The sequence below is a fragment of the Mesocricetus auratus genome, unplaced genomic scaffold, assembly GCF_017639785.1.
Source record: "Mesocricetus auratus isolate SY011 unplaced genomic scaffold, BCM_Maur_2.0 Super-Scaffold_6730, whole genome shotgun sequence".
In the NCBI taxonomy this organism is placed as follows: Eukaryota; Metazoa; Chordata; class Mammalia; order Rodentia; family Cricetidae; genus Mesocricetus; species Mesocricetus auratus.
In genome coordinates, this window is record NW_024429184.1 from 100,902,173 (window position 1) to 100,928,057 (window position 25,885).

At 43.2% G+C, this 25,885-nt stretch overlaps 1 protein-coding gene across 3 annotated transcripts in view; it reads left to right on the top strand.

Annotated features, from left to right (window-relative positions):
* Znf608 (zinc finger protein 608) overlaps window positions 1-25,885 on the top strand; it is a 109,335-nt gene that overhangs the window by 28,743 nt on the left and 54,707 nt on the right. For all 3 annotated transcript variants that reach the window (XM_005069106.4, XM_040741799.1, XM_040741800.1), the window contains exon 3: window positions 17,342-17,597. In XM_005069106.4, the coding sequence (XP_005069163.2) occupies window positions 17,342-17,597 (256 nt within the window). The remainder of the gene's footprint in view (window positions 1-17,341; window positions 17,598-25,885) is intronic.

Genomic DNA, 25,885 nt, shown 5'->3' on the forward strand with positions numbered 1-25,885 from the left:
TCTGCCTCCTGAGTGCTGGGATTAAAGGCTTGTGCCATACCCAGTTTAACAATTTTTTAACGATATTCTTTCTAGTGAACAATCAAATTTATGCATGTTCATGATTAAATGCCTGTTGTAGATGAATGAATTCTGCTGCTTCTCTGTTGCATAGAAATGGTTGTGACTTTTAGAAAGCCTCTACTGGGTGTGTGTCTTTCTTAATATCTAATGGTTTTAGTTGTATAAAGTGGTCTGTTCCTGTAATCCCAGGTCTGGGGAAGCTGGGGTAGGAGCAGCCTTTGCAGGTTAGAGGCTAGTCTGGACTACACCATCGAACCCTGTTTTGAAAAACATAACAAAAATTACAGGCACAGCACAAAAGATAGTTTGAGCAAAAACCGATGGAGAAGAGAATTCTCGTACCTGACTGAAAACAATTCTTGGAATGTTGACTGTAATGAAAAAATGGCACAGCCCTTGCCTGAATTACCTCCTGGCTGCTCAGTTGCCTCTAGGTGAACAAGTTAGGGTCTTAACTGAACGTCTCTGGCTCCTGTCTCCAGGGATTAGGAGAAAGGAGAAACATACAAAAGTACAAACCCGAGCTCCTGTGACTGCCTGGGCTTCTTTGCCTCTACAAAGTGTTTGAACCCAAGTACAGACTCCTTGATTTAAAATTGCTCGTCAACAAGCCCTTGAATTAAGTGACTTACTGGGGACCAAGCAGCCTGACTATGGAGAAGTAACAGGAACCCCCTGCTTCGTTTCCCTTTCCTAACGGTTGCCCACCACCCCCTGCTGATTTTCAAATGAAGAACAGCAAATGAAATAATAGGGACAACACTTCGTAAACACTGAGTCTTTCACAAATGCAAGCACAAACAAATCTGCAAGCGGTGGGGAAACCCAGGCCACACATTTTGTCGTGGCTTCTGTTCATGTATTAGGGAGCCTGCTGGAACCCCGCTAAACAATTAGTTGCCAGCTGTTTGCTTTAATCTGATCATTTACAAAAACACTGCCATCCTCACTAGTAGCAAGTTAAACACTGCTAGACCCAAAATGAGTGCTATGTCTCTGATACACACGTTTGTAAATGCCACCTATGTGGGTGGTGAAAATGGATTTAATTCTAATTCTAGAAATATCAGTGAATTCATACCTGTTTCCCTGAGAGAGCTGGAGAGAAGACATGGAAGTCTTAGCACACATTGTGATTTCTTCGACAATGGAAAGCACTGTGTTAAATTTGGAGAAACTCATTAGTGTGTAGGTTAGTGCTATAGTGCCTCTTAATTAAATTTCAGTGGATGGAAGAAGTATTAGGAATGGAATACATAGGAGATTTTACAGAAATTCTGATTAAGGTAAGCCAGTGGCTATTTCTACTGTGCATGCTAATTTAAAAATAATTCAATAACGATTTAATTTGTGTCATCCTGGCATTTGCAAGGGGACATGAAGAAGGCTTGCTTGTCTTTATTCACCAAATAGCAGTTTGCAGACCCTTACAAGCTCCCATATGTTAGTGAAAAACATTTTCCAAGAAATTGGCAGGATTGTACTTTGTAGCTGATGCCAGCTTCTTCCTGGGCCCAATTCAACAAAGAGAGAAGGCAAAGGGAAAAAAAATCCCTGTGTTAGTGGCTGAATTACTCTGACAAGCTTTCACATCGCCCCTCCTCTTATTAATATTCTTTTTGATGTGAGCTTGTAAAACAGAGGATTGGCTGTTAATCTCCAAGATCTCAAGGGCTTTTGGCAGTGGCCCATAATTGATGTGTTCACATGGCTGTTGTCTGACTAATGATTAGACAGTCGTGTTATCTACCAGCTAAATCAGTGTTGCTTATAAATCACACTTGATAAACTGAAGTTTCATTTCTTCAAAGAGTCCATACTGAACTGCCAGGGGGCATTTCATGATTCTCTGACAGCTTAGATTAGGTTTATTTTTCATTTCTGTTTGACAAAATATTAGACTCCCTCACTCGAATAAGAGGGAATTTGTTTTGTTTCTCTAACGAGGCAGTTGGAGGATGATACGCAGTGAAAGATGACCAGTTCTCTCCTAGAAGGATGTACAGATTGCGTGCCAGATGGAATTTTCACTAGTGTTGCCATTCTTCAAGGTGAGCGGAGTGTGGCCCGTGCCATAGTGGAAGACAAAGAGAGGAGGGAGTTCTGAGAATGTGTGCCTGTGCTCAGATTGTGACATGTGACCCGAGCAGGGCAACCAGAACTGTGAGCTTACAGTAACCATTCAGTCACAGTGTGTTGAGCCGGTGTGGGTGTGTCAGGTATGACTTCCTTCTATGGAAGGTCAAGAAGAAGGTCAGGTATGACTTCCTTCTATGGAAGGTCAAGAAGAAGGAGCCAGAAGGTTTTACTAGATGAGGTAACAGCCACAGGACTTCTGTCTGCTGTCCTTCACCATTCCCTGGGGACATTTAAGGCCATAGATACACCCCGAGTCCCCCATGTGCTCTGGAGATGGAAATCAGGTTGCAGGATGAATGTTTGCAGTGGGCTATGCCTGGGAACTTCTGCTAAGTCATGGGTGTTTACTTGGCCACAAGCTCCTGTGGTTCTGAGCTTACTTCTACCATCTAGAAAAGTGCAAAACAAAAGAAACGACTTTCTTAGATCATCTTTCTTGTTGCTTTTCTGTAAATTTTGCATATCATCTTGAGTTGTTACAAAGTTTCTGAGGTCCTTTTTGCTAAAATATTAGTATATATATGTATGTATATATACACATATACATATATATACACACATACACACACAAACACATATCACATGTACACATGCAGACATGACACAGGGTCTCTCTATGGAGTCCTAACTTCCCTGTTGCTCCCTGTGTACACCAGGCTGATCAGAAACTCATCAAGAGCCTGCCTCTGCCTCCCATCTGCAACACCCACCATGCCTGGCTTGAACCCATAAATTCTTGAGATCACAAATGTTTAGCTTTCAAAAAAATGGTTAAATCAAAATTCTGATATTTTCAAATCAGATTTATTGTATTTTTGAATTGGGATTTAATTATGTAGCCTAGGCTGGTCTGGAACTCACTGTGTAGTACAGATTGGCCTTGAATTATTGGTGATTCTCCTGCCTCAGCTCCTGAGTTCTGGGATTACAGACATGAGGCACTGTGCCTGGATGAGTTTTGTTTGTTTTTGATTCAATGTCTTCCTATATGGCCCTGGTTGGCTTGGAATTTACCCTGAATTTTCAGTAATCCTTCTGTCTCTGCCTCCTTGGTCAGTGTTGGGATTAGAGGGGTGTGCTACTTATGCTTCACTGAAAAGAATGAAAACATATTACTTTAAAGAGAAACTTACAGAGTTTTGAGGTGTATTAGAAGTTGATTGCTTTACCAGAATGTGTAGCTTTTTGGGCCAGTGAGGTGGCTGGTTTGAGTAAAGGCGGTTGCTACCAAACCTGAAGACCTGCATTTGGTCTCCAGGAGAGAAGGAGAGAGGAACTCCTGCAAGTTGTCCTTTGACATCCACATGCCCACGTTTCAATGGCTCATGCCCGCCCCCATCCAAATAAATAGTGGGTATTTTTTTAATGTGTAGGTTTATTAAGGGTAAAAGTATGTGGCAAATATTGGGAAAGGGGTTTGCTCATTCTGATAGTTTAAAGAGGTGTTAAAAAACCATTTCAAAGCAAAAATGAAGCACTTAATATCAAAGCTACTGAAATAAATTTCACCAGCCCATCCCTTCCCATCAGTCCACCCCACCCTAACTCAACAAAATACAGCTCCAGATCAAACCAAACCAAAGCCATGCAGATCTCTGAGTGCTAAGGTTTTCAGTACTTCATTTTTTTTTGTGACTTAATAAGAATTATGTGAGTGTGTCTACGTGCACATGGGTGCTAAAGGAGGGTGTTAGATCCCTGAAAGTTGGGATTACAGGTGGTTGTGAACCATAGGTTCTGGGATCTGAACTCAAATCCCCTGAAAGTACAAACTCTTAATTGCTGAGCCATCTCACCAGCCCAATTTTGATATTTTAATCCTAGGTGCCACATATTCCTTATCTGCCGGCAGTGGCTTGCCGTGAGCATTCCTTTTTCCTAGTAAATTTTAATGCTGTAATTAAAATTAGCACTACCATCAAGGACTGAATGTTTATTGATAAGTGTTAATGCTGATTAACAAAAGTACTTATTGCAGCTGCTTATCTCACCATGATTGATGGTTCTGAGTAATTCCGGCTTTATTTAAACAAAAACAATTTAAATGTAAGTTGTTTGGGTTAAGGTTATTAGACTTTAATACACTGGAAAAATATCCATGATTAACTTTGAGAAAATAGTTCTTTGGCTATTTAAATAGATGCTCCATTTAATTTTGATATAGAATCAGCTATGTAGGGTTCCTAATAGCTGTACAATGTGAACAAAATGCATTAAGAGGTGTGGAGTGCAGTTTTTATTATAAAAATGTGTATGTAGAAGGGCTCAGTTAGGATATTAAAAATAAAATAATGAGAATATTTGAAGAGGTTTCCCCCTGCATCTATAAATAATAATCCACCCATGAGTTTTATGAAGTATATTGCCATTGTGGCAAAAATAAGTATGGATTCTTTAATTTTAAAAGATGGCAGTTTTTCTTGGCTGATGATTTAAATGACTCAAGTCAGCTTGATTTAAATTTAGCTGAGACTCCTGCTAAAACTGCAGGTGTTTCTTGACTAGCTGGAAAAGTGAATGGAAATATGTATTTTAAGGCAGACAAGAGCAACTCTGGAGGTCACAAGAGTGCTAGGAGCTTGATAACAGTGTATGGAATAAGTCCCTGTCATCTTTGGAGGGGCACATTCTATAAAATATGACTCACTTATTAAGAATTCCTGGACATTTGGAATAACCCTCTGAAAGGTGTAGCTGTGTGTTCATTTGGAAGTCATCTCTTCTACTTGCATGTGACTACGATTTTAGAACAGATACTATTTGTTAAGCATGAACGAAGTCAGGTTGATGGTCCCTGAATTAGTTCCCCCCAACCGTTGTGTGTGTGTGTGTGTGTGTGTGTGTATGTGTGTGTGTGGTCAGTTTCAAGTATCTTTCTCAGCCATTCTCTGCATCATTATTTGGTATAGGTCTCTAACTGAACATGGAACCTAACAATTTGGCTAGACTGGCTGGCTTACAAACCTCAGGTACCTGTCTGTGTTTGCCTCCCAGGGGTGGGATTATGGACACATGCTACCACACTTAGCTTTTTACCTCAGTAGAACAAGAGACATGAACTCAGGTCCTTATGCTTGTACTTCCTGACTGAGCTGCCTTCCCAGCCCCCTGGAATTTCATTTTATTTTCCTGTTGAGATTTACTTTTGTTTGTGTGTGTGATTGCAGGGGTTTTGCTGTTGGTTTTGAGACAGGGTCTTACTATATAGTTCTGGCTGGCCTGAAAGAGGTATCTGATCTCCTGGGACTGGGGTTGCAAGCAGTTCTGAGCTGCCCCCTTGGGTGCTAGGAACTGAACCAGGGTCCTCCATAATATCAGTAAGCACTCTTAACCACTGAACTATCTGTCCAGCCAGCAATGAGTCTTAGTACCTTTTCATGACAATCTAAATTCTCTTCTGAAATAAAATGCATCTAAAAGTATTCTGGAAACATGGATGTCTGGAGAATGATTGCCCTGTTAATGCCCCCTCCATCTTTATTTGGGGGGGTCTCTATAAACAAAAGGCATAGTAAGTGTGAATCATATATTCTCACTTTGGTTTTCATTTGCATTTGTGATTCATAAAGAGCTCCCCCCCCTTTTTTTCCAATTATGGAAGTGGTGTTCTCAGTGCCATTTTATAGATGACATCAGAAGAATCTGAGTAGTCTTCAGCTAGGGTTTTTGCTCAGCATACGGGTTCTAGAGGAGGAAAAAAAAAGCACCCTCTGTTCAAATCTCATCATATATCAGATTCAAAGTAACTGTAAATATTTAATTATAGATCAATTTCCAGGTATTTTAAAGCTTTTCACTTTTCATCATGGTTGGAAAACAACCTCTGGTTTTCAGAAGCCCGAGTAACAAGTCTGTCATATGCTCCTCTAGTCTTGTTAGCCTTGTGACAAATTAGACTCTGTGAGCTTGCTGCCCTTAGGGATCTTGGGTGGAGCAGGAGCTAGTAGGGGAGCTTGAAATAGCTTGATACCCACAGGTTCTGTGGTTCCTCATAAGGTGAAGGTCACACTATCTGCCATCCTGGCTGCCAGTGATACACAAAAGGTTGAGACATGTAAGGGTTTCTCAAAGACCATGAGTCATTGAGGGAACAAAGGGTGCTGACACTGAGTCACGTCCTTTAGCCTGGCTTGGTGAAGGGACCACACACCAGGGTGGCCTGTGGCTGTTATGGTGAAAATATGGAAGATGCTTTAAAAGGCTAGCATCCCCACTCTTTTGGTATGTGAGAGACAAAGAGAGGTCTTCAGCCAGTCAGGTGGTATTGAACATCAGACCTCTGAGACCAGCTTCCTCTTAAATCTGGTCTCCAACTCCTGATGACTCGGACCACACCACCATTCTGAGCGTTCTCCTTTCTTCCTCTGCTCTCTTGGGGTCTACTGGCTTCCTTCCTTACACTCCTGTTTCACTGCAACCATCTCACCCTTCCACTGGCTTCATATTTCTGTGTGCTGGTGATTACTGAAGTATAGCTCATTTCCCTGAGTCCTGTGCCTGCCCAGCAAACCTTTCTCCACACCTAGCCCTCTGCCCAGGTTTCCTTTCTTGGAGACTGACTCTCTCTCCTAATGGAAATGGACACTTGAGACTCATCTTTGGATTTGTCCTCATCCCCCACCTTCTCAAATCTTCTGCCATAGCATAGTAACACACATTCATATTCTCTGTTTTTCTCTTTCTCTTTCTGCCCACCCTTGCCCTCTCTCATCCAATGTGAATTTTATCAGATGAGCCCAATTAATGTTCCCATTCTCCTACTGCAGAAACCTCCATGCTGTTTTTTAGCCTCAGAAACCCCTAGGTTCTCATCCTTGCCCAGACTCTGGAATTCCCTCTAGCCATGCCTGACTCTCTAAACTGCCAGTCCCTTAATGACTGCTTCATTCAGGATAGCTCAGATCTACGGTAACCTCTTCTCTAGGCCAAGTCCTGCACAATCTTATAAATCCACCTCAGCACACTCCCTGCCCCACCCCCTCAATGCTCCCATAATGCCTTGGGCTTAACTGACCACCTGAATCCTGACCATAGTCTCTCCTCTGCAGTGGCTATTCATCTCTCCTGGAGCAATGTTTGCCACATAGAGGCACCTGACAGAAAGATACTGGATAAGAAGATGACTTCCCTAACAGTGAGGCAGCTTTTATTAGCAACTCTTAGGAAGGGGAGGGCACGGGTCAATACATGGTGTTCCTGTCACAAAAACTAGGCGCTTACACCTCAGCTTACTCTGCGTTGCTCAATACCTCTTGCATGGGAAGTTAAATAATAATCTCTTATTACACACCTTCTCCCTCAGTACTGGATTTCATTAGTTCTTCCATGCCTCCCTTTCTCTTTTTTGTGAGACAGATTCACATATAGCTCAGGTTTTATGGAACTAAGGATGACCTTGAACTCCTCATACACCTCCCTCCACCTCCCAAGTCCTGGGAAGACAGTCCTGTGCCTCTGCATTCAGGTGCTTGCTTGTACTCTAAACGAAATGGCTTAGCATCATTTTCATGAAAATAATTTTTTAACTCACTCTATTTATTTATTTTCTGGGTATATTAGCTCACACCTGTAATCCCAGTCCTTTGGAAGCTGAAATTTTGAAGCTAGCCTGGGCTACACCATGAGTTCTGGGGCAGCGTAAGGGTATAGTGTGAGGCATTCTCAACAGCAAGCGAGAGAATTTTTTTAAAATGACACAAGTGCCATTGACACTGAGGACTTTAGCTGAAGAATGGCCCCCTGCCCTATGTATTATCATATGGATAAAGTTTCTCAGAGGACACTTGAAAAATGTTAGGAAAAATGTTGTCTCTAGAGAGAGACCAACTGGGTTTTCAAATCCATCCTTTTCTCAGAGGGAAAACAATTCTGAACTTGGGAACTTCAAGCTACTCATGTAGAACTTTACTAGCATAAGTTTTTTTTTTTTTTTTTTTTTTTTTTTTGGTTTTGGTTTTTTAGGTTGTGTTATGGGGCTGGAGGAGAATTTACCTAATCTGCTTGAAGCCCTGGGTGTGTCTGACCCTCAATACCAAACACCTAAAAGGATTTGTGTGACAGTGAGCTTGGTAGAGGGTGTTTCCAGACATTACTGGGAAATTCGTGGCTTCTGTTTTATTTCTTGTTGCTTTTCTTCTTTCTTTCCTTTCCTTTTTCTTTTTCTTTTTTCTTTCATTTGTTTGTTTGTTCCTGACCTGGGCAGGTAGCTTCTCTTTTGGATTTGTTTCCTTATTTCTCAAAATCAAACGAGGAGACTCACATCTGCCTTTTGGTAGAGGCATGGAAGGAATGAATGTGTTGCAATGTGTCCTTAAAAATAGGTAGGTATTGATACCAAGATAGACAAAGTCAAAATTGTTACTCTCTGTGGTTGGCCCATGAACAAACTCTGACCCTTAGCATGACACTGCCTCAGGACCTGATGTGACTCAGACAGTCCCTTGTCATTTGTCACCAGCAGCACATATTGTATAACGCAAATGCCTACATTTTTACAGGAATCCGCTTGGGTAGTTGGAAGAGGTCACCTAACCTGGGTAGAGAAAGAAAGGGCTTTAGTGGAGAACAGGAAAAAGAGGATTTTTCTCCAACTAGACTTTCTTGTCCTTTCTTTCCCATCTTCCCAGCCTTCACGAAGTTGTGTTCACATCTGGCAGGGTGAGGTGAAACCTGGCCATTTATTCCCCCTTTTGCAACCTGACTTCATAGGAATTCAGGAATCCTGGAACTATGGCCGTATGCATATCCGCGCCTCCTAGCCACTAAAATACTTGCCTTGTTCAGCTGAGTTGAAAGTGACCTGTCGGCTCTCATAGGCACCGGCTGCTGAACAGCATTCGAGCTCACCTCTGAGCTGTCTTTGTACAGGGAAGGGAATGAAACTTAATTGGTAGAAATGGAATTTGGGTGGAACTTTTCTTGGAAATTGACTTTGTACCAAGTAGACAGTAAAAGGATTCTTCCCAGAATGAAGAAGGCTTTTCTACTAGTAGCTTCTATGATCGCCACCGCCTTTCCCTGTGGTTTGTTTTTATGTTTTAAACATCTTTGGAAATATGATGAGAGGAAACCAGAGAAGCCCTCTGAACCAGATATGACAACACCGACCATTTACTGCTACTATTTAAAGCACACCCCACTCTGAGCAGTGAAAAATGTCAGCGGCACTTTCAGAATAGATTAAGTGTCTGTGGCTCAGCAGTGGGGCAGGAGTCTTTCAGAGAACACAAATGAGGCTAAGTATGTGACAACTGATACAGTGTGGTGGAATGGTTCTTGAGGCCCAGATCCCTATGAAATTATACATTGAGCGTCTTTGAGAGTAGACTTAGTTTAGCTTCAAAACAAAACAAAATTTAAAGCATTGGCCTGAGTGGTGTAATTACACTGTCTGTACACACTCATACCTTGGATGGTGCTTGGAAAACAGCCAAGGCTAGAGAAGGAAGTTTAAAGTCATGCTACTGTTTCAGGATGTTTTCTACATGTGTGTGCACACGGGGCCACTTCTGAGGTGATCTCTCATGGACAGTGACACCCTTTTCCCCCAAGCAGCATTATGGAGAGCCTAGATTGTTGGCATCCTGTGTGTCCAGCATTCTGTTTGTCTTGGCTGGAAATGGAAGCAGCCTTCTTGGCCCCAGGGGACCAGAGCCACGGTCATGGCTAGGCTTTGGCAGCATCTCAGCCATGGTTTCAGGTGGCTGTTTCTCTAGATGCTGGGAATTGAGCCCAGGGTTTCATACATGCTGTACCAATTCCTCTACCATGGAGCTGATCCCCTGTGGTGTGCGTGCGTGCGTGCGTGTGTGCGTGTGTGTGTGTGTCCCTGTATGTATACAGGAGTGGTACACGAGGTGTCTTATAGAACCTGAGAGCTAGGCTAATATCCAGAAAGTCCCAGCTATCTTCTCTCTCAGCATTCATTCACTTCTCCACCACCGGATTTACAGGTGTGTGCTCAACCACACCCAACATCTTTTCATAGGTTTGGGGAATTTGAACTCAAGGTGCTCAAATACAAAGTGCTCTTAACTGCTGAGTCATCTCTTCTTCTTGGGGGTGGGTAGAGGTGTTCTGGAGGGATCACAGTCTTTGTGGGAGAGCATCACACTGTGGCTTTTAAAGTCCTTCAGGTGTGTAGCTTCCTGTGTACACAAAGGACTCAGAAACTCCCTTTGAAAGAGGCTTTCTCTCCATTTTATGCTTTGTTTTACATTTAAAAGAGGCTACTTTTGGTTGCTTAGGTTGATTCAAATTCTGGCTTGGCCACCCCCTCTAAGAGACCCTCCAAGGTTACTCTCATCCCCCTCACAACGTTGTGAATATCAAATGAAAAAAAAAAAAGAGAAAGAGTGCACAGTACAATCCTGCCTATGGTATCTGTTTGAAAACTATTCTAATCCCTTTATGCTGTGTGTGGTAAACAGTAGCTCAGGGTATGAACTCTATATAAGCAAGCCGAAAGCACCACCAGGCAGGCAGGGCTTTGGGAAAGGTGCCTCTGTAAAGTGGTAGTGATGGAGACTTTGGGTTACAGGAGAGCTGGTCCCTTAAAGCATGAGTTTGTTCCTCCCCCCCCCCCCCTTTATTTTTTGCACTGCTTTGATCCTGGCTCTCAGAAGCATCTACGGCATTTAGGAGAGGCCAAACTAAGAATAACAACCAAAGCTGGAGCTCTTCTGGTTTGTCCACCAGGGCTGGACATTCAAGAGTGATTAATTTTGGCTGGAGGTTCAGTGTCTGGGGACATGTTTTTAAGCCATCCTCACTCTACTAATGAAACAGTGACGTCAAGCAGATGCGTAGCACAGATTTGCTGCCATCAGTTGCCAGTGGTCACCTCCAAAGAGCTGGGATTTCCACTTCTGGCAGAGCAGTCTTCTGCCTAATGCTTTTAAAATTAAGAGGTGACTGGGCCAGCCAATAAAAGAGCCAAATACCAGGGTATGAAGAAAACGTGAGCCCTAAGTATCCATGCCCCAGCATGCACAGAGAATCAAAACATTGACTCTTTGCAAAATGAACCACCACTCCTGCCGCCTCTGGCGATTGGCAGTCTGAGAATCCCAGGATTGAGGGGTTAACGACAGGACCCGTGTGGAGATTTGTGAGAACAGATGGAAGAAACCCAGGGCACGTTGCCCTCCCTGTCAGGGTTCAGCCCTGATGCAGGCCATTCGGGGTGGGGGTGGGGTGGGGGTGGCGGTGGGGATGGGGGTGGTCTCTACAGTGAGGAGGCTCCTCTGTCTGCAGCCCTGGGCTTTCCGTTCTCTCTCCTCATGGCAGTACCGGATGTCTCCTGCAGCAGAGCCACGTGGATGTGTCTTTGTTGGTCTAGAGTGCCTGCTGCAGTGCCCCTCAGCCATGCCCGGGAGACCCCTCTGTATTTAGCTTTGGGTTTCCTGGTACCGTACACCTTTCCTGGCTGACACAAATGCTCGATGATGAAAAGCAGCCACCACCATCACTCCAGTTTTGGAGCCTTCCTGGCCCATCAGCAGTCAGGAAGCCCTTGAAATAAGGTGAACAGAGAAAATATTGCCAGGACCTCGGCAGAGTCGTCCCCGTCGTCCCCTCCCCCACCTCTGATTACACACACTAAGTGCCACTATCTGTGTAAATAACCTTCTCTTCCCCGCCTCCCTCCGCCCTCTCAGCCCCCACCCCCGCCCCCTGCTCTTAGGCTCTCTGGCGTGATAAATAGCCAGGCTACTGCACAGCGTGCACCAACACCTGGGAATAATCATGCAAAAATAACAGTGAGAGGCTGCGGCGCGTCTGTTCTTGACATTAACTTTCCTCAGTTTGACAGGCTGCCACCACCAGCTGTTAGACTTACGAGTCTTTTTTTTTTTTTTTTCTTTCCCCAACTGGAGATGGCTGCTTTTCTATTTTGGCCTCTACTAGGTTGCATCAGTATCCCTTTAAAATGACAGACAAGAGCATTGACAAAGGAAGCCTTGCTAAAACTGCCAGTACTTTTGTTCTGATCTTTAATTCTCGTTATTAGTCCTGTATAAGCCCAGTGAGTTTTACATGAGGATCATCTGATTAGGAGTGTGTTTCTTCCTCTAGGAAGCAATGAGGAATTGTCTCACTTGAATTACTTTTGAATGTAGTAAAGCCTAACCTTTGGCTTCACAGGACCAAACCACCCATCAATTTCCTTTCATTCAGGTCTCAGATGGATTTGCAATTACCCGAATATTGATGGTAGGACTAGCTCCTGCTCTTAGTGAGTGTTACTCTGTTCTATGCCCTAAACTAGGGTTGCTCGTATGACTCCATGTCACCTTAGCTAGGTGAAGATAGGGGAAGACAGAGTCACACGGAGATCAAGTGCCTTGCCAGAGGTTCCGCAGTGAATGGCCAAGCTAGGATTCACTCTAAAGGCGGTTGTCTGCACCTCACTGTTGACCACGAATGTCCAACCTTTTCCACTCCTCCCTGGAATGCATCTCTCCAGCTGAACTTGCCTTTCCGATCCATTTCTGATTGTTTAATTAGTGTCGATTGATTCCCTTGATGCAGCTTGAAGCCTTGGGGCACAGGGACTTGGGGCCATTCTTTTTTATAGCAGGCTGCCCAAAGGCTGGCAGATAGAAGGAGCTCTTTAGTGGGTGTGGAGGGGTTTGAGGTGAGTGGAAGGAGACTCGGGGAGGCCATGTGAGAAAAAGAGGGGCAACTGGAGATTAGAAGAAGAGAGATCTTGGAGTAACTCAGGGCTCATCAGGACCTCTGGGGTGCTCTCATCATTGCTATGAAGTTATAAAAAAGGGGTAAATCATGCCAGCCGACTGCTGCCAGGTCTCCGTGTTTGAAAGAGGCTGTATTTCCCCAGGCTGAGCTTCTCTGGGCTAAACCCCCTTTTCTTGCATTTTAGCACACTTTAACCATTCGTTTGGAAGGGATTACAGATTTCTGTTAAATATAGTAGCATCTAAAAAGCAGCTGTGTAAGGTTGTGTGCACGACTTAGAGAGCTGGAATATCACACTGAGGACTCCCCCATCCTTTAAGCCAGCCAGCATTCACTGAGCTGCACCCTGTACTGAGCACTCCCTTGGCATGGGCTATCTCAGTCTTCTCTGCAGCCGAGAGTGGGTGATGGTCATTACCCGCCCCATTTCTTAGATTCTGATGTTGATGTCCCATCCTTGGCTCAGGGTCCCCACAAGGCACGAACTGGTGGAGGCAGGACTGGAGCCCTGGCCTTATGGTAACCTAACCCTAGACCCCGCCTGCCTCAGCTGGCCTGCTCAGAAAGAAGCTGCTGCCTCCCAGCAGGCAGCCTGTAGAAATGGTTGCCAGCCTCTCTGCATTAACAAGCTTCATTGGCTGAAGAAATTATGGCCTCAGTGTGGATCAGCGACCTGAGAAATCAGGGCACAGCAGAGTTGATTTTTTTCGTATTACTACTGAGGCCAGGAGTGGCAGTGAAGCCTTGAAATCCCAGTACGAGGGAGAGGAGAGGCTCAGGAGAGCCCCCAGATTGAAGCCAAGGCTATGTAGTCTAAGGAACCCTTGCCTCAGCAAATAGGAAATTAACTGTGGAATATCTTTTAAGGCTCTGCTTTCTGTATGGTATAAGTGCTCCGTGTGTAACACCATGACACACACAAGAGAACTGAAACCTTTTCAGAGGAACATTTCCACTGGGGCGTTACCTGGTAGAAAATACTGGCCATAGTCTGAGTATTGCAGTCTGGTTTAGTCTCCTGGGATAGGTGATTCCCTTGTGAATTCCCCACTATAGTGTGTTCTTCTCAGCTCTGCTGGCTAACACGGTTGCTAGCTTATCGTTCTTGCACCAAAAAAAAAAAAAAGGGAGGGGGGAGGAGACACAAGTTCTTCTAGTATTGAGTGGGTTGTCCAGGTGGCATTCTTGCTGGAACATTCGGTGACGATGGTCTCAGACACACAGGGCTGCCTGTGGTGGAGATGAGGAATGTGGGCTCTGTGAAGTGTAGCCTCCAATTTTGAGCTAACGGCCATTCAGGTTCTTCCTTGAGCTCTTAAGTATTGGTAATTAACAGGAAAGCTTTTAAAAATAGTGCATCTGCCAAGTAAAATACTCTGGGAGTGGGTATAATTCCCACCCCAAAAGTCCTCTTTCCCTTTGGTGATCTCTAGGGAGGAGGGTCTGCTGTAGGCCACATGGGTGGTCTCTATGCCCCACCCTGAGGGACTCACAGGGCAGTGGGGGAGAATGCAGGGTAGGGAAAGATCTAGTTCTGCTGGAAAGAAGGGTTTTGAGCTCCAGGAGGAAAACCAGGATAATATTCAGTCAAAGACATGAAAATTTGATATGCCAAGTATTAAGGGCTTTAGACTATTATCTTCTTTCTTTCTTTCTTTCTTTCTTTCTTTCTTTCTTCATTCCTTCCTTCCTTCCTTCCTTCCTTTCTTTTGTTTGATTTGTTTTTTAAGACAAGATTTCTCTGTGTAATAATAGCCCTGGCTGTCCTGGAACTCACCTTGTAGACCAGGCTGCCCTCAAACTCACAGAGATTATTATCATTTTATGTGTAAGTTCGTGTTTATCGCCAAAGTCTCTGAACCCTCACTTCCTCGTTAGAGAACATGTTGGGTGGGGTTTCCATATGATCGCCACCAACTCAGCTTTGATCATTACATTTGGATTGTGTTCATGGAAATAACCATGACTAGCTTATTGGAAGGTCTTTGCTCTCAAGACACCCACATTCTTCAGAAATTCCAACTTTGGGCTGGGAGTCTCTTTCAGTGCTAGAGCATGGACTGAGCCTGCTCCAAGCCCTGGGTCTGGCCTCTGCAATGGCAGCAACAGTAGCAGCAGCAGCAGCAACTGTACAACTAAAATTTTAAAAAGGACAGTTGTTCTTTGGAATTTACAGAAGCATCACAAATATTTTAGGGGTGTCACAGACAGCTCTGTCTATAAGTGGGGTTTTGTTGAGATGGGATCCTGAGTTGAATCAGGTGAAGTAAGATTTGTTAGCAGTATTAGAAGGCTGAAGAATGCATTTTCCATTTGAGGAAAGTGGGCCTCAGAGAGGTGAGGGGATGAGGGAAGGTCACAGACGGTCAGGCCCCCAGTCAGAAACCCAGTACGAACACACGCCGTACCCAGACAGGTCCCATCCTTTGTCCGCTCAGCCCTCACCTCCCGATTCTGAACCCCTGCTCTCTTGACTCCTTGCTTCTTGTATTCTGGTGCAGTTTCTTACACATCAGCTCAAGCTGTCTTTGTTCTCAGCATGAATGTGGGCAGTGGCTCAGGCCACCTGAGGCTGTTTTCAGATAACTGTTTTGTCCCATTAGCTTCACACCACCTAACGTCACCTCACAGTTTTGTTTTGTTTTGTTTTTTTCATTTTGGAAGGTAATCCTCATGTCTCACAGGTTTTAGCTGCTATAAAGACGGAAGCTAGGATTAGCCCTTTCTCCCTCCACCATACATAATTTCCTTCCTCAGAAGGCCCTTTCTCATTTGTGAGCCCCCACTTTAAAATAGGAGCTTTCAGTGGGAACTTGGAGTCACATTCTTCCGTGTGCAGTTCTCTGAAGGCCTAAATCATCACCTTATTGGGAACTTGGTCCTGCTGGGGGCTTTTCTTTCTGAGACTCTGCCATCAGGACCAGGAAGGCAGGACAATAAAAAGTATGGTGCGAAAGAAGTTTTACGGCAGCTTTGAGAGCAGGAAATTAAGTTTCTTTAACATGCAGCTGGGTGAAGGGCTAGCAATTCTCCAGCATCTAGAATCGCTCAGGCAAGTGAATGTCAGTTCATCACTTCAGGTGGAATGCAAATTGCAGCGTTCTTCTGGTCATTTCACCCGGGAGCCCACACAGACTGGCTGCTCCACCATTCAAGGAGCCCAGTTCCTCATCTGTCTCTATTGAAATATTTATAGACCTTATATATAATACTAAATCTATAGCCAAAAGGCTGCTAAAAGACTTTATGAAACCAGGGATGTATGCACAGCAGATGAGATCGAGTTTTACTGGGTCAACCATCTGTGAATCCTTCATAACATTCACTGTTTGTTTACCCATCCGGTAATGAACGCAGACCGCTGTCCCTTGAATTGAGGCCCTGTCTGCACACAGTGCACAGGTAATCTGGAGTCCTAGTACACAGGTGTGTCCCTTTGAGTCTTTTTCCACACCTGTTTCCAAGGTCAAATCAAAGCTGCTCAATAACACTCCTAGTTGTTAAGTGAACCAATGAATGACTGGCAGTCTGTCTCAGACACTTGCGGACTTCGGTTTCATCACAGTCTGGTGTCTAAACTTGGGAAGAAGACCTATGCTGTCCTTCTGAGGTTAGGGGTGCAAAGGGGACATTCTTGTACCTCAAGGCCTTGTAATGGCTCTAATATCCATTTTTATTTTGATTGAGGGATGGAAGGACTACCAAGCCTCAGTCAGGCAAGATCCTGGGTCTTCTTGATAAAGTGCATCACTGAAGGTTTTGCGGGCGGGGAGGCTCAGGTTGTGTGGATACCAGGCACACACATTTATTTATCCTCTTTATGAATTCCTGCTAAACTTCACGCTAGAGCACTTAATTAGGAATTGGTTCTTAACACAGGCTAATATTCAACTTATGTGCTTCACTGTGTATAATCAAGTTATAAATTTTATAGATTCAGCAGAGTAAGTTAATATATTTTAGTAGTGATTTAATTCATTATGGTTTATAAAGTTCTCTGGGAACAATTGTAGTCCATCTCCTTTATTCAAATGTCCAATAACACAGATATTGTTCTTTACTAGTATTTATCAGTTTCTCCTTTAGATAATGTTATAATTTTGAAAATGAGGTTTCTGTCTGAGTGGGAAATAGTGGTAATTTTACAAAGCATTTTCATTCACATCTCTAAAGACTGAAAGATAGTCCGCTGGTGAATTGAGAAGGCCCGCTTCTCGCTCGGGAAGCTAACGCCCCCCCTTCACCTTCTTGGACTTGAAAGCACAAAGTGCTCATTTCTGGTCTGCAGCTATTTTGACACTTCGAGAGCACTCAAAGTCTATGGTAATTGCAAATGGAATGTAGAATGATGATCTGTTCTAGAAGCCATGTAAGAAGATTGCATTACAGAGAACTCCCGGAATGCATCACCCCTGCAGTAAGCCTGTCTGTCTTTCAGGTTGACCCCCTGTTTACAGTGCCGGCACCACCGCCGCCGATTGCCAGCAGTCTCGCACCTCAGATTCTGCCCTCCTACTTTTCCCCATCTTCATCCAATATTGCAGCACCAGTCGAGCAGCTCTTGGTGCGGACTCGGTCCGTGGGTGTCAATACGTGTGAAGTTGGAGTAGTGACAGAGCCAGAGTGTCTTGGGCCCTGTGAACCTGGGACCAGTGTCAATTTGGAAGGGATCGTGTGGCATGAAACAGAAGAAGGTAAATATCATTTATTTTTATTTATCTCCCTCTGCCCTCTTCTCCATGATGTTCTCTGTCCATCTGTGAGGGGGAATGTATTTGTTTTACGATTTGAGAGGGCAGAAAGGTGGTTGTAGGCTCTCTGACTGGGTTTAAATAGCGATGCCTAATTGTTGTGTTCCTGGCTGCTTGTACCTTAAAGAGCCTTAAAATGCTTCTTCTCCATATTGAGGGCTAATGCGGAGGATGTGTGAGAAGCAGGGCCAGGAGCGACTTTCTCCTAAAAGCTGTCAAGGAGACAGAGCTCAAGTTCAGTTTATTTGTAGCATGCTAGACAGTTGGTTTCTGTGGCGTCTTCTGTGTACCTACCTTCTGAATCTAGCCATGGCTCTTGCCCACAGCCAGGGCTGTCGTCATGATGGAGCTGAGGCTGATTGGTGCTCAAAGCTAATGAAGCTAAAGTCAAAGGTTTAAGGCCCAGTTGAGCCAGTCATCTCTTCTCCGTCCTCAGACAGAACCTTTCCTGCCCCTTAACTCAGCAAGCCGTTTGGCAAGTGTGGCCCATCAGTCACCGGGGAAAATCCGCCTGGGGAAGCTGGACCCATCTATCACCGCCATTGGGAATATAAGTCAAGAGTACCAGCCATGCAGATAGTGGGTCCAGATCAGGTTACCATGTCTCGTAGCACATGGCGTGTGGAGTACTCCAAGTGGCATGCATCATTTACAAGCCAGAAGATACTGAAAAGCAACCCCCAGAGCCTGCGAACAGCCTGCTCCAAGCACAGCGAGAAGAGCAAGGGAGATGAGGGAGAGAACACCCTAGTTTCAGGAGGAGAGGTAGACAAGGAGCATGCGATCGTCTCTGCCCCGTTAAGCTAGGCTGGGCAAGGGTAATGGAGATGAACCACAGCTTCAAATATCTGGGCACCTGTGAGAAGACAAGGCTGGGAGTGACAAGAGTGGGTGGAGACTGAGTCACTGGTTGGCTCTGCTAAGGGGGAAGGCTGAGGATGAACCAAAGGAAGAACCAAAGGAAGAAGGCAGATGCCATCCCAGGGAGGCTTCCGGGGGCCCCTAGGGGGGCTTATTGCTGGGCAGAAAATGAAATATTTTATTTCTGGCTGTTTCAAGAGAAAACCAAAGACTATTGGAGACATCTTTGGATTCCACTATAGCATTCCATGCACTGTTGTATGGTCTATTTCTTATTAATAATTAAAAACAAAGATTGCAGCTGATGCCAATAATAAAGAAAAATAATTAATTGTACAGTGAAAAGGAATTAAAATAGCTGCTACAGGGTTAGTTCTTGTCTGTTTAAATAGAAGTGTGATCCCTACAATGTAATTTGACTTTTTAATTTTCATCTCCATCTTTGAAGTTTTAGTTTGAGTTTCTCGCCACTCTAGAAAACTGGTTAACACAATACTATGAGAATATGAGTCTTAGAGAGTGATGTGAGAGCAGATGAATAGAAATCTTTCTTATTCTGCCTGTGCATTCAAGGTCCATTTCCAAGGCCAAGGCGCAGTCTCTGTGTGGCCCCTATACCCTTCATGTTGTACAGTTTTCCTCCCTAGGGTTCTCCCTATAGAGCCGAATTGGTGGAAAAGACATTTGGACTGACGTCTCAAGACATTAACAACACCACAGTTCATTAGTTACATAAAGGTTTTTCAGCAACAAGGAAAAAAAAAAAGATGTGGAGAAAATAGGGGTTGGATTCTATAAACTCGAAATGGAGGTTTCCTGGAAAATTCACTCATTAAAGTGAGGCACTGTCTTCCTGTTTCCTAATGGGTTTATTGCTTGTCATGATTTTAGTTATGTAGATGTGGAGTAGGACAGGCTTCCTGTGATATAATCTTACTGGGTGGTAGCTGTTATAAAATTAGCCATAAGCTTTCTGGGACACTTTGGGTTAGTTTTCAGTTTGCCTATAAGTTTGTTTAGTTTTGACTTTTAACCTTGGCCTTTTATAAAAGTGGATTATTTAGAACACGGGGGTTGAGAGGTTGTGATTAAAAGCCAAAGAGTACATGAACTGAAGTAGAAGTCTGATGCTCTGGTCCAGTGTTTAAATAGCTTGAAGATATTGCTTTGATAAAATATAAATAAAGCTATACTACTTCAACCTTAGACTCTAAAAGATGGTTTTTGATTTGAAACAAACAAGCAAACAAACAAAATTTCACTCTGTGCTGGAGGTTGGCACTGAACTTGTGATCCACCTGACTCTGTCTTCTGACTACTGGGACTCCGAACAAGTGCCACCATGCCTGGTGGTCTCCAGATTAACTGGCTTTCTATGCCTCTACCCAGCCACATCTATGGGCGTCTCTGCACCAACTCATAGCTATAGAAGCAAGGCATAGTAGCCAACAACAGACAGGGCCAATTCTTGCTGTCTCACACGTGCCAGGACATGGCATGTGTGACTGTTCACTGTGGAGCCAGAGCCACTCACAGGTTTATTCTTGCTGAATAAGCTAAATTTCTGACCTCTATAGAAGTAAAGAACTAATCTTTATGAAGGCCTGGCTCCTGAGACATGCATTCCATACACACCCATTTTCAAGAAGGGAGCATTTACCTTTTGCTTTCTTTCTTGGTATCGTGTGCTTAAGGCACCTATTTAAACTCAATTGACTACTAATTTCTCTTTTTCATGGAAAACAAAGAGAGACACAAACAATTATTTTGCAGAGCTCAAAAATGAACAATTTTAAGGAAAGGGGAACGCAAAGCAAGATACAATGAGGTTTCACTAAAACCTATGAGATTTCACTAAAGAAAGAGCTGCTTGTCTCCGCACTTATAAAATTGTCAGGCACCCGTATAACTGAGTTGAGTCAAATCCCTCCATTACTACTATAACGGGTAGTGTTTTCCCAAATTTAATTTGATAATTAATTCACATGTGTGGAGGTTGTATATGCCTGTGTTTTCAGACCCTAGAATTTCAAGAATTCATAGTTACAGTCTCCTGGGGATACTGGCTATTCTTGTAACCTCTTGGAGGCTGGGGAGGAATAGTGCAACTGGAATTGACATTGGGTTAAACACTTAGCTGCCTCTTGTTCTAAGAAGCCCTCATTAGAAATGGCTTTCTTTAGGTGGGCTTTGTTCCTCTTTTTACTGCCCGTAATGAATTTCTAGTTGTCCAAGAACCTAGTTGTTCTCAGGAATAAAGTGCTTATAGTAGAGTTGTTTCTGGAAAAAATTAGCCAGCTTCAGAGACACTTAATAGGAGAGGAAAACTATTACTAGGTGTGGATGTTTGCTTATTCTACTCTGATCTTTCTTCTTTAAGGTGAGTGTTTAAAAGCAATGACGAATTGTACAAAATTACTCACAGATGTCGAAGAATTTCCATAGCATTTCACCTATGACATTTGGGAAACACATGCCTAAAGTATAAGAGTTTGTTTGAAAATTTGTTCTTCAGAAAAAATGGGGAAAAAATTGGGGGATTTAGCACTGTGTGTAAATACATGTGTTGAGCTTGCCATTAGGAGTCTTGGATGTATTTTCTTTTGCATTTTATTGAAGTGGGTGAGTTCAATGCTTATTATATACTTTAAGTTATATGCACATGAGTACATCTCTGGATATGTGCACATGAGTGCAGGTGTCAAAGGAAGCCAGAAGAGGGTTTGGAGCCCCAAAGCTGGAGTGACAGGTGGCTAAGAGCCGCAGGGCACAGGTTCAAGTGGCAATTGGATTTTTGACTGATGGACCAGTTCTCCACTCCCTCAGTTATGTTTCTTGCTGAGTCTTTTTTGGGTGCGTGGCCACATATGAGAGAAAAGACTTGATTCATGTGTGCCCTCCATCCATTCTTAGGGCGGTCATTCCCCTTTCCCTTAGTGTTCTAATGGTTAATGAGCAAATCCATTAGAGAAAGGAAAACTGCCATTTGCCAGTGGTGGCCTCTTGAACACCCACAGAAAAACAGAACATGGGTTCTCAGCACTGTGCTATTGACTCACTCAAGAAGGGATGGCTTTTAGAACCATCAAATACCCAGGTGCCACTCTAGGTACTGAGTCAATCTGAGTTGGCATGCATGTGGGCATTGGTCTGATTTGGTCGCTGACCTGCCACTGGTGGTTTAATATTCCAAAAGTGATTGTAGGGGCAAAGGGGGGGGGGAGAGCAGAAGGGAGAACACTAGGCACTTTGCAAATTCCGTGATCTTTTCTCTTTGAAGAATTCACATGTATTTATAGTGTTGAGTTCCCAAGCATAAAATGGACAGGGACATTTGCCTTTACCTGATGGTTGCTAAGACCTATCAAGATGCTGACGTATGGCAGGGGAGCACAGTTATTCAGCTACTAGAAAAGGCAGGAGTCTTGAACATCCATCCAGAGGAACCAGGGAGAATTTGAGTGACAGTATTCAGGAACAATCCAGTAATACCACTCTTCCTAATATGGAGGGAGGCACCTACTGTTGAGTTTTCAAATGAGCCAGGCACAATAGGTTTCTTTCTTTGTAGTTTCTGCTGAATTAATCTTGAAATAGTCTAGAAACCAATAGTAATGTTAATGTAGCATATATCCTGGACAAGATGGATCTCACTTATAGCTCCAGCACTCAGGAGACAAGAGGGATGTGAGCTTGAGGCCAGCTTGGGTTCCAGGGAGACCCAGTCTACAAACAAGCAGACAAGCCTTGCTTAGATCATCAGTGGGGGACTTCCTGGGAGACGGTAGAATACCAGTGGCCCAGTGAGTGTGATTGTAAAGACAGAGCCTCACTGATGGAGGGAATGTCATATAGGAACTTCGTCACCAATGCCTTTGGTTTCCAAGTTAAAAAAAGGAAAAAAAAAAAAGACAAAGACATAGAAAATGATTGTTTTAAAAAGGTAATTAACTGAAGAAATAAATGACTCTTTTTTAAAAACCACTAGAGGTTTTCCTAAATTCCGCCTTTCTTGGCTCTCCGAAGTCATAAATGTGCAGTGCAGAGTTTCAAGATAACTCATTAAAAGGCAAACGATCTGCGTAATTGAGGATAACCTAAAATATAGCATTATGATTCCCAGTCTGCCGTATTTACTTTCTGATCCCACTACTTCAAACAGAACGTTTCTTTTACATTTCTGATTAATTTGAGAAGAGATTACATACTAATCCAGGCTTACGCCGTGTTTTCTGTGATGTGAGCATAGAGTTTGTGCGGTGCTTTGCTGAGTGAGAAACTGTTTATTGAGGTACCTATCTGTGTCATTATGAATATGACTGTGATCCACAGTGGCGTGAAATGACATTGTTGACTTTCATGCTTCATTACCCTCTCCCATCACTGATAACCACGCAGTCACAGCAAACGTTGAGATGAACGGTGGCTGGAGCCAGTGACCAGTGCTCAGCTGAGGTTTATCAGTTCATAGGTTTGTCAGAAATAGTCGTTCAGTTACTATGTTACTATGTTGGTGAGAAAAAGGGACTAGCTTTGACCCTCTACAGAACCCCACAGAGGTTTTGAAGGGCTACAAGAACTACTAATTATAATTAATACCACTGCATGCCCCTGACATGAACTTAAGTCTTTCTTGCCCAATTTACAAGGAGGCTGCCAGTGAGTGTACAAGGTAGTCTCTTGAAAGCCACCATCACTGGTGGCAGAGCCAAGAAGAAGCTGTCTTTCAGAGTGCACAGTCACGTGGAAGGGAAGCCCAAATCAGAAACCAAAGCAAGTGTTCGTTGAACACAAACCATTTTAGCTTCCTCTTTTCGTTCTGAGAGCAGGGTGGCTGTCTTGCTTTGCTTTAGAGGTCGTTTTATCAAGTTGTCCTAGGAACAAGGCATCTGCCTGCTTCTGCTTACTAAGTAGTTGATCCAACATCTTTAAATTACAAAAAGATTTATAAAATTAGTGGTGGTATTGCACACGTTTATTCCCAGCACTCAGGAGGCAGAGGCAGGTGTGAATTCAAGGCCAACCTGGTCTACACAGTGAGTTCCAGGACAGCCAGGGCTACAAAGAGAAACCCTGCCTCAAAAAACAAAAACAAACAAGCAAAAGGATCTGTGATAGCAGAACCCTCTTGAGGTGCAGGCACGCCTTTCTGATGAAGTAACTTATGCAAACTGTGGATGCAATCAGGGTAAGGACTGTTTTGTTGGAAAGCCAATAAAGCCACTTTTCCTCTTATCAATGCAGATAACAGGCTGCTCTCCAGTAGGACTCAGCTTCATGATTTTAAACTAACGTTTAATTTTTGGTTATCTGTATCTGTCCTTTGGTGGTGACATCAGGTGTTAAGCAATGGAACAGAAGCTTTGAACTTACTTTATGAAGACATTTATAAAACCTTTTTTGTTGCCTTATGTCAAAGACAAACTTTTGTATTTGAATACAGAACTCCAATCATTCAGAAGTAAATTTTTCTTAGGACTTAGATGTGAGAAAAGATAAAAAGTGTGTGAGTGTGCATGTACGTGTGCGTGTGTGTATGTGTGTGTGTGTGTGTATATATATATATATATATATATATATATATATAAATAACTGACATACTTTTTTCATCCAAAAGGAGGAATTTATAAAGAAATTTTAGGAGTCTTGACGTTACAGTGACTTTGAACTGAAAATACATTTATAATTACAAGATGGAAAGGATCTCACTATTTGCAAAGAATAGCTACTGATCCATCTAGACACATCGATTTAAGCATTTCATTGATTTTTTTTTACAATTTTCATAGCTTTATTGAAATGTAACTCACATGACATGAAATCTGTTCACTGAAACTGTACAATCCATTGATTTTTTCACAGCATTTAGAGTTAAGCAATCATCATTACAATTAATTTTCAAAGGTTGTCATCACCCCCAAATGAAACCCAGGGCCTTACTCCTCCCCAAGTGACGTTCTCATCTTTGTTTTTGGTTCTTTACTGGTTCATGTGTAAATGCGGGGTTTGGGATAAGACAGAGAGGGTTGATGGTGAGTACTTTCTTTGTGCCTGGCATTTGTCAGGTATGGTTTTATTTAGACCAAAGCAAGCTCACCATCTCCATTTCATAGAGACCTGGGACTCAGGTCAGTTATGCAGCACACCTGGGGAGTGGGAGTCTGAGTTTGAACTCACTGAGGCTGGACTTTGAAACCTTACTTAAGCATGACATCCATGCCTTCTGAATTTCTGCTTTCCTTCCCTCAGCGTGGAAAGAGGGTGGAAAGAGGGAGGGATATGGTGTGGTAACTGGAGGTTTCATTTGAAGTGGGAAGAATTCCTTTGCAGTTCCCGAGTCTGACTTGGCAGTTGTCCTGAGACTTCAGTGGGACTGAGATGTACACACTGTCCTTCCCAGCCCCACTCTCCTGAGAGCTGCTTAGGTGTGAGTCACTGTTGTGTCAGTGTCGGATCTTCCATGCCTGGCACAGATCAAGCACAAGCATGCGTATTTGTTAACCGTTGGATAAGTTCATGGAGCCAAGTGATACAGGCTAAATACCTATGGAGGTTGGATACAAATTGTGTTTGGTTTGGAAAATGAAAAATTAGCTCTAGAAACACTTTATTGTTAATTTTTAAAAACCTATTGAAAAATCAGATTGTAAAACATAATTCCACTTCTAACCATGCTATGATTTAACTAATCAGGACAAAAAGAAAGCATAATCAACATTATTCATTCAGTGATGGTGACATAATTCAGAGAATGTGGCAATTGCCTCTTGAAGACCAGAGTTCCATCCACAGGACCCACATGGTTAAAGGAGAGAGCTAACTCCTGAAAGTTGTCCTCTGACTAACACATTCAAGTCATGGGATGCCCATCCCTCCATACACACATCATGCACACACAAAAAAAGCAAATGAATGCAATGGTTTATACATTCATTGTTATCCTCAAAATGATTTTTATTTTCTCATTACAAAATGGTCACAAATAGATTCTGGATGGGTTCATGTAGGGCCATTTGGGAATAAAGACAAAAATACATAATAATTTGTAATCACTATGCAGGTGAACCTTAATGTGTCACTTAACTTTCTTAGCATTTTAAGATTGTTAGCTATAGGTAGAATGTTGCACAAGAGACTCTAGCATAGAATCATTTCTCAACTCTCATCAGTTCTTAGAGTTTTAGAGTTCGTCCATGAAGTTACACACGACAGGATTCACTTCTCTTTCTGACTTGCCTAATATTCCACGTGTACACACACCTCATTTCTTTATCCACTCTTCCCATGGGTCATTATTTCTACATTTGAGGGTAGGCATCCAGAAGTGTGACTATGATCTTTTGATTTCTGTATAATTATTGCCATGCTGG